The sequence below is a fragment of the Lagopus leucura genome, unplaced genomic scaffold, assembly GCF_019238085.1.
Source record: "Lagopus leucura isolate 7727_CA_CO unplaced genomic scaffold, USGS_WTPT01 Super-Scaffold_702, whole genome shotgun sequence".
Taxonomy (NCBI): Eukaryota; Metazoa; Chordata; class Aves; order Galliformes; family Phasianidae; genus Lagopus; species Lagopus leucura.
In genome coordinates, this window is record NW_024962254.1 from 4,831,713 (window position 1) to 4,841,419 (window position 9,707).

A 9,707-nucleotide genomic window follows, 5' to 3' on the forward strand; every position below is an offset into this window, starting at 1 on the left:
CCTTCCTTCCTTCCTTCCTTCCTTCCTTCCTTCCTTCCTTCCTTCCTTCCTTCCTTCCTTCCTTCCTTCTTCTTTCCCTCCTTCCCTCCTCCCCTCCTTCCTTCCCCAGCTCTACATGACTCCACATCACAGACTGAATCCCAGAGGGGCCACTTTCCAATTAGCCTCTCTCTTTAGAAGAGGGAAGATAGTGGTTGGATCACAGGGATGAGAACTGAAAGCACTGGGCAAGTGCTTCACTTACAGAGGAGGAAATCCCTATTAAAGCTGCCGGGAGGGACATCTCTTTGCAAGCATTTTTTATTCACCATCTGTGCAGATCCCTGGCTAGGAAAGAAAAAAAAAAAATAGACCATTGTTTGACAACATTTTTAATTTATCATGAACAGTGGACATCAGGGGCCTCCTCCTTCTCCATCCTCTCCTGAAGGCACAAGATGGGCAGAGGCATGAATACAACTAGAACAGTTATATATCAAAGGCAATTTTGTGTCCTACAAATATAATCCACATTTCTGCTCATTTCAAAGCATTTGCTATCTTAGGTGCTTGTTTGTGTCTTTGTTTCTCCTTCTGATAGTCAAATCTTGAAGAAGACTTCTCAGAAGTTTACCAGATCTGGATGAAGGAGGATGTTGTTAGCACTAAAATAATGACTGAGGGAGATAAAATGCTAAATGTTAAATTTACATACAAGTGTCCAATGTTATGTCCCACTCAAGCCACAGTTTCAATTCAGTCACTGAAAGAGGTGTTCAGTAGGCACAGCTGATGAGCCAAGTCAATTAAATAGCCAGCCTTCTAATAAATAGAATGCAATAGTAGTACTACAAAATTAGCAGTGTAACACAGATTAAGCCTATTATTTGTACAATACACAAATGACTGTCATAAATTTTCTTTAAAATCTTTCTTATCCTTCACTGTATAAATCTGCTCTTTGAGTTGCATTGGTACTTCCAAAGGGATTCACTTAGCAGTGTTCCCAGTTATATGGATAGTTAGTTATATAGATAGACAACTTTCAGTAATTTCTAGAAAAATGCCACTGCATTCTGAACAACTTAAATGATGCATCTCAGAAGCTGGGTAGGAGGTGGCTATAGCAAGTTCACACTGTTGTGCACTTCATAGATCATTTTTTATGCACCATCATGCACATAATTTCCTACATGCATCACATATGTCATACAGTATACAGCTCATTACCACAATCATATGATTCTGTGCAAGACATTAAATCAGATTTATGTAGGACACGAGATGCTCACTTCTCTTGCTCTACTAGTTGCCTCAGAAAATTTCCTTCACGTTTTAAGAAAAATGAATCAAAGCTGTAAAAATGCTAGAACAAGCAAATTCTATTTATTATTACTAATTAATTTGTCTATCTGCAGGCATATATTTGTAAGGCATTAATGATTATGAGCTTGATTCTTTGCATATATACAGTGATATTAACAACTGAGCGTGTATGAACAAGACAACCCATTTCTTACAGCTACTATATAATGTTGAAATAGAAACACTCCATCAAATAACAAAAACAGTGCAATAACAGAATGTTATTGGCATTTCTATATTTTCACACATATTGGTACTTTAAACATTTTAGAGTCTACAAGATACAATGGGAATCTGTAAATTTAATCGTAAAGGACTGAAACTGGAAAGAATATAAATAAGTAACTCATCCTGACTCTAACTTCTAGAAAGTCTTGGTTTGATTTCTTGTGACTATCTGGAACCCATGCCCACACTTCAACCAAGGAAGTCTTTCTCCCACATCCTTCTGGGGCATCCCTACAGGGTTTACAATGATTCTGGGATTCCTTCTGTAGAGTCACGAGTTCTTGTGCTCAATCCCATCTTTAATCATTATTTTAGTCAAGATGCATTTTCCATTTCAGCAGTTTGGACAATCTCGTTCATCCAAGACAGGCATCTGAGGGCCTTGGAGTTAAGGAGGTTCATAATCTTCAGCTTTGAAGGCAAGAGTGCCCCGAGTGCTCAGACCTTGAGACCTCCCTGTCTCACAGCCTAAGCCAGGAGTTCCTGATGCCATATGTCCATTTCAGTTAGCAGGCCTCATGTTTTGTTTGGAAGCATAGTAGTGGTGAACCCAAAATAAAAATTTGGGGGAATTTGGAAATAGAGGAAAAATCTGCAAATATTGGCTTATACTACATAAAAATAGAAGTAAATATAAAATACCAGAACTGACTGTGAACTGATGAAAGAATTTAACCACTTGGTTCTTGTATCTATCTCAGTCCAGTAGTGAGTAGAGTGCATCTTTTAAAAAGCTGAATAAAAATCCATTCTTCTTGATTACTTCCTTTGTGTTTCTAGGGAAATGAATAAACGTCTTACAGAGGAGCAAGCCAAGAAAACCTATGATCGTGCAATTAAGTTAGAACAAGAATTTGGAGAATATTTTACAGGTATGTTTTTATTGACTAAAAAAAATCACAGGGATGTATTTTATTAAAATACCAAATCAGCTCTTTCTCTGGCATAAATTTCTTATCAGTACAGTGTGCCCATAGTAAGGACTCCTGGCTCGGGACTATTGCTTCCCAATAAACTCAAGAGCAGTCAAGGCATTCAGCACCTCAGATGTTTGCTGCCCTACATACAGGATAGCTATGCATTAATTTAATTCCCTCCCTGACTCAACTTAGCTTCTGCTGAAGTGAATAAAACTGTGATCATTGCACTTGTGCAGACTAAAGCATAATTCCTCACTGGCTCAATGGTATCATGAACTTATGGAATCATAGAATATCCCAGGTTGGAAGGGACGCACATGCATCACGAGAGGGCAAGACAAAGGCATATTTTTCTTGACATGGAGAAAAGCAGGATTTAAGACATGTTCTGCATCCCAGCCCCAATGGGGCTGATCTAGGCAGCTCACTACTCAGTGGACTAGTGTTTGTGGACAGCATTCAGAAGCCCCACTTGTCCCTTTATATGCTGACAGTGCACATAATATGAACTGCATTTCTAGTTTTCTGCAGTGGGGAAAGGCACTTCAAGAATATAGGCACAGCTTTGTGTTGCGGCTGCTTTATCTTCAGTCACTTTGGGCCTGATCTAATTTCCTTTTTCAGGCAAAAGTGAGTTTATTCCAACAGGTGAGGAAAATTCCAGGCTAGATGTGGCTCTGGGAAGCCTGGACTGATGGTTGGCAACCCTGCACATAGCAGGGGGGTTAAAGCTGGATGATCATTGTGGTCCTTATCAACCAGACCATTCTATGATTCTATGATTCTATGATTCTATGATTCTATGAAAATAATGGATTGTAAATGTACTGCTGCTCACTAGCTTCTAAATCACATGGATATTAGACTTGCAGCCTGCCATGCAATTCGTCACATGGGACAGAACTGCTAGTTCTCTAAATCAACAGTCTAGCTCAGTCACTTTACTAGAAGCAAAGGGATGGGTCTCTCTCATGGGAAGGTGCCACTGGTTTGAACTCTGTTGCTATCTGCAAGGTGTATGACTTTTCCAGTCAATAACACTGCAGTATAATACAATAGCATTTCTTCTAGTATCATCAATATCTATAAGTACATTGAAAATCTGCTGACACTAAATACTGTGGAATGTATCAATTAAAAGTATTGGTATGTTTTCTTAATGCAGCTATTGTCCAAGGAGATAGCTTAGAAGATATATATAATCAATGCAAACTCGTAATTGAAGAACAATCTGGGCCTTTCATCTGGATTCCTTCCAAGGAAAAATTATAAATTAGCCACTGCACCTCTGATTACAACGGGAGAATATTTAGAAGAAAACTATAATATACTATTTGGAGGCTTTCCTGTTTTTGTTGCATTTATGTTCTTTGCAGTCAATGTGAATTTTGATGAATGTACAACACAAAGTGTTTGAAGCCATGAAGGACACTGATGGGTCAAAGGGTAGGAACAAAAAGACTTCTACCATATAAAGCAAATCTGTTGTGTGCTGAAAGCACCAGTTGTAGGTATAAACTTTTGACATGGAGACCCTCTGTCAAGGGGAGCTAGCCACCTCTTGTGCCCATGCGGACATTTTGATCAATTTCAATGGCTGAGCTCAGTGTGTTGATTGCTTTAAAGAGAAGTTCCCAGCTCTTGAACCTCATATAGGGCTTGATTCTGCAAGGCGCTCAGCATTTGACCCCAGTTCCTACACATGTGAGTAGCCCCTTGACTTGGAGTTACTTGTGATCCTTCCCTATGCCATTCAGTCCCATCAGTTCCAGTAGGACTATTTATGTGCTCAAAGCTAAGCACGGGCTTAAGCGTTCTGCTAGATCAGGGCCACACGCACCTTGCAAAATCAAGCTCAGAGTTCTTGGTCCACTTCCCACTGAAGTCACTGGTAGGATTGTCTTTGACTTGACTGGGAGGTGGATCCTATTCTAAGCTTGTCATTGCACATTTGTAGTTTGTACACCTCGACTTTGGTAACTATGCACATCTTTTGATTTCTGAAACCAAGTCAAGCATTTCTTTTTTCCCCTCTGGAAAAACTATTGCATCAGGAACTAATAACAATATAGTTTATTTTAATGGATTTTGGGGGTGAGAGAGGATGGAAGCATTTCACATCACACATATGTGCACACAAATACATTCCTATGTGGACACACACACAAGCATGAGGATTCACAGCACCTATGTTGACGAGGAGGGATACAACTGGGAAACGCTTTAAATTTTTTGATTGTCTATTTTATCATTTATATTGATAGAAGGCACTTAAAGATGGAATAATTTATAAAAATAAAAATATATTGATGTATAGAAACTAATTTCTATAGGTAAAAATGTTTTTGTGAGATATTTTGTAAAGATTAATTAACTGAAAGATTAAATATTTACACCCTTGTGCGACTGTAAAATGTAAAGAGGACCATCAAGTTGCATTATCCCTTTTCTGTAACAAATTCTCTATTATGAGTGACAAGCAAGATAATTCCTTAAATTGTAGTTGTCTGTTTTTCTCTCAATCTAATCCTCTCCCTTGCCTCTATTTAATCACGATTAACTCCTGTGGAAAGATCACTTGAACTGACTGTAGGTCCTGCAGGACCTTCTCTGAATACAGAAGGATAATGCATCTTTAAATTGAAATGGATGACTTCTCAGAAGCAAGATGTCAGTGCTCGAGCGCAGTTACAATACTTCATCCAAAAAATGTTTTATGATTCTTCCTGTTTCTTAATGGAAATACCAAAAGTATTTGATCTTTCCTCTGTTTGTAGGCAGGCAGGTCACCAACTAACTTGTATCTTCATTCATTTCACAGTCAACAAGGGTCTTAAAAGCAAAAACTGAGGCAATGGACATTGCAAGGGATTTGGGGAAAGTCTGTGGAATTGCAGTTCGGGATGTAGAGAAGGGGAGAGGGAGGTATTTTCTCCTTGTTTCACACTGCTCTTCTTTTCTATACTGATGTCATTCTTCATTCTTACAAGGGGACAACTGCAAGAGATACAATGACAGTAAGCTGAATTGCCTTTGCTGCTGCTGGACCAAGTCTTAAAGAAAGCCCACAATCTCCTGCCTGCCATGCTGCAGCAGTCTAACACTTATTAGCTGGTGGCTTCAGCAACCCTAATGTTTAAGGATGTTTTAAGGGCAAATTCTAAACAAACTCCTCAGTCACTCGTCTCTTTGCAGCTGACATTTCAGCACCTGTCCAGCTGACAGGCATACCCAGCCCACCTCTCCAGAGGATGCCATGAGCTGGATGTTTGAAACATAGCCACCAGTGGTGACATAGGTAAACATGTGGGCGTTTCGGTGGCCCTGCAGTGGCCCCTCATGTACTGCCCAGCTACGGTAACTTTGAGAAGTTCACACTTCTTTTACTGCTATTTTTCTTGCCTGGCCAGCACAGATCTATATACAAGGGATTCAGTTAAGTCTCCAAAAGAGCTTTGTAACCAGAAGGGCTAGAAACATTTTTTACAATACATAAATGAATGAAAGCTTAGCTTTTGGATAATTCTGCAGAAATCCACAGAGTGACCCCAGATCTTTGGATGCCATGGATTTTTCCATGCTGGCAAAGTACTATTGCCCCAGGTTGGGAAATAGCCCACTGGACCTGAAAAACCAAGTATCCTAAAACAGGAACTTCATTCTAATTTTCAGCTCTGTTTTTAAGCAATCAATCACACCTGCTTATTTGTTTCTTAGTTCAGCATGCAGCCTTTTACAGTACTATCCTTCTAGTAACTGTTTTGCTTTGTCATGTGCTGTGCTTTATGGTGAACAATAACACTATGGCTGAGTACAATCAATTTTTCCATCAGTCCTTGGTTACTGTAGTAACATTATTTATTTTTCCCTGTCTGTTGTTTGTGCTTCGAGTTGCCATTGCACTTCTCCTTTTTTTTTCTTTTTTTTCTTTTTTTTTTAAATAAAACTTATATTTAAAAACAATTCACCAAGAGAAGCAGTAAGAGGTCTTATTTCCCTTAGGAATTGTTCTCCCATTTGTTTTGTGTGTTGGCGTTTTGCGTTTCACGTTTCAGCATCCTCAGAGCTGCGGTTCATTTTTGCATTGCAGCTGTTCAGATCATACTGGGTGGTAGTGGGAGGAGGAAGAGAAACACGAGATTCATGCAAAATTACATCTGGTGCAAAAAAAAAATGATCCGAACTCACAACCCACAGCAGTCAGCACCTGAGACCACACTGGTGCTAACACAGCTTAGCGTAATCAGATTCCTTTTCTGTCCATGTAAAAGACTAGTGAGCGTCTAAACATGAGACAAATGCAAATGCTGGACCCTTTAGGAAAAGTGCCAGATCACATCCCTGGTGCTATTTCTCATGTTCTGGCACAGTGTGTAGCACCGTAGGGTCTAAGCAGAACCAAAATTACAGCATCTTTTTGTCCACCCATGAATGATCACAATGACATCTTGCTAGATTTGTGCAGATGTGCGATATTACAAACTATTTATTTCTCCTTGCCACAAAGCATCTCCCATGCACTGACTCATTGAGAGCTTGCTGACAGGGCTCAGTGAAAAGGCCCTCTTTATTGGTCTTGTGGTCTGGCCACAAACCAGTGAAAGAGCCTCTTGCTTAATTCCCCTTCCTACAGAGGTACCCTGTCCATGCTAGCGCTTTGTTATTTTTTTGGTAGTAAAGGTTGTTTCTAGAATAATATTCTGTGATGTAATTGTGTTTGTAGCTAGCATGGTTTGATGCTCCGGTGTGGATAGGGTCCTAGGAACCACTCTGTGAAAGTCAAGGATAAGGAATCTCTCCGTTGCACTGAAATTTCAAATCCTCATCCTGGAGAGCAGTCTTGAACCAGAGCTAACAACCACTACGAGCCAGCGACAGTGTTCTATCTACACAACATTCACTAATCTATTTACGTCAGTTTTCTATGTAGAAATTGTTGGTTTTATACCTTCACTATTACTTGCTCATAAGAAGTCAGTCAAATTGTATTTTTGCTTTGGTTTTCCCTACTTTCTTTCTTTTTATTTTGTTTTTCCCTGACCAGAGGATTCAACAAGTGACAACACAAGAAGACACATGTAGCGAAAACAGTGTTCATGCATAAAGGTCTTGGTTTCTTTTTAAGCTGCAGATTTAAAGCCATAATATCTGCCATGTTCACAGAAAAGTGTTCTTTTATTGTTCATAGCATTTAATCTCAGCATTTCTTCTCTTGAGCATTTTGTCTGCCATGTCATGCATGCAGTTCACTGTGCAACTGCATCCATGTGCTCTGGCCCATGCATGCCTTGGTGAAATAGATGTATTTTCCTGTTCCATCAAAAAACAAGACATCTTGTCAGCTAGCTCAGAAGTAAGAATGAGGTAGTCAATATATTACAAACAAATTGACTGTTCCTTTGCAGGACATTTTAAAGCACAAATCAGCATCAAAGTTAATAGTAAACAACAGCTTAATGCTACTCACCACATAGCCAGCCTATATCCTCAGCCAGTGGAATTATGGTCACTCCATCAATTATACAGTCATAGAATCATTTGAGTTGGAAGAGACCCTTAAAGGCCATCTAGTCCAACTCCCTGCAATGCACAGGGACACCAACAGTTCCATCAGCTTCTTCAGACCCCATCTAGCCTGACCCTGAATATCTTCAGGGACGAGTCCATCCCATTTATGCCACCTGAAATTACATACCCATCCTCACTGTTACATCAATTTTTTAGCATTACTCTAAAGCACCAAGGCCCCATTACTAACAGAAGCTCAATACTTTGCACCATTATTTACTGCCCATATTACTGTAGCACCTAGAGGGCTATGTCCTGGACCAATATCCCTTTGAGGCAGGTGCAGTGAAACTGCTGAACACAAAGACACCCCATAGGCCAAGCACCATGGCCAGATTTTCAGAAGGTTTCAGCTCCACCAACATCTCACCAAGAGCAATAGGAATCGCTGCCCCATTGGCTCTCTTGAGAATCTGTCTGTAAGGTGAGGAGTGTAAGACATGAGCCATCATCTCTCACCCCGTGTTAGCAGCTTACACCTCTGGCCCTGACCTACAGCCCAGGTACCTCATTCTGGTGTAATTCAGCATTTCTAATGATGGGCGGTAGCCAGCATCTGGGCAAGATCGTTGGAAAAAAAAATAAGAAAAAAAGAACAATACTTTTTAAAAAGCAACACTGCTGGCTCTTAGTGGGATAGCAACCTTTCCATTTCTGGATTTGTATTCCTACATTTGAATCGGTCAGTCAGCCCGAATTTCCGAGTGCAACAGGCTGCACGCAGTGTGCCACTCTGTCCAGCATGCTGGCCAACGTGCGTCTCTTTGGCAGGATGTTTCTCAGTCCAGCTGTAGTGTGGAGTACTCAGAATCTGAACTGGAGTTTACAAAATACCTTGTCCAGCTTACACTCCTGTTATGTGTAAATACTCTGCGCATCCATTCCATTTGTGTAAAGAATAAAGCACACACAATTATAAATTCAAGATGTATATTTCATACTAGCCGTGTCCTTGCTTATTTATTCCACTCCAAGCTCTCAGCTGTGGTTCAGTTGTAAATGCTTGATAGAGTGTTTATAAATATGTCATGAATTTTATTATAAAATATTAATATTAAAGCATTTTTACACTTTATAGCAAATGGCTTCCTCACAAGGCATAATTTGTCTTCTTTTCTTAAAGCAGAATAGAAAAAAAAAAGAAAGCAGGAATATGCTCTCAATATGTCTTGAGACCATATCAAATATGCTCTTTATTATAAGCATATCTTGATACCCTATCACATGCACCACACATGAGAGGCAGAAATCTGGAAGTGAGATGGTAACTTCAAGAATAATTGAAGATCAAGAAACTTTTCTTTTTTGCACTGTTTTCCTTTTTTGACTTTGCAGAAATGTGGGAGTTAACACAGAGAAGATGCACTCTGGTGAACTAATGTTGCTGTTACCTTATCACATTTCTGCATCTTAGAAAATTACTGACATATTTTTTTCTTTTAATTCATGATTTTTTTCATATGTCTGACACCACAGCCTTCAGGCTAAGTACTGTAATAGTTACGTGGGTGCAACTAGTTTAACAGAGCAAGCATCGGTTGTGCAATGGGCTCCCAACAGCCCAAGAACCTTGGCTGTTGGCCATCCCAAGAGAATCTTTGCAGATTCCCTGTGGGCTCTGGGAAGGCCAAGTGAACATTGTGAATT

General features: G+C 39.8%; 1 protein-coding gene across 1 annotated transcript in view; it reads left to right on the forward strand.

The window, feature by feature from the left end:
• Positions 1-9,000, forward strand: part of LOC122175185 (disks large homolog 2) — a 737,856-nt gene extending 728,856 nt beyond the window's left edge. Inside the window, exons 24-25 of the mRNA XM_042862630.1 lie at positions 2,353-2,444; positions 3,658-9,000. Of these exons, the coding sequence (XP_042718564.1) occupies positions 2,353-2,444; positions 3,658-3,764 (199 nt within the window). The 3' untranslated portion in view covers positions 3,765-9,000. The remainder of the gene's footprint in view (positions 1-2,352; positions 2,445-3,657) is intronic.
• Positions 9,001-9,707: the final 707 nt, after the last annotated feature.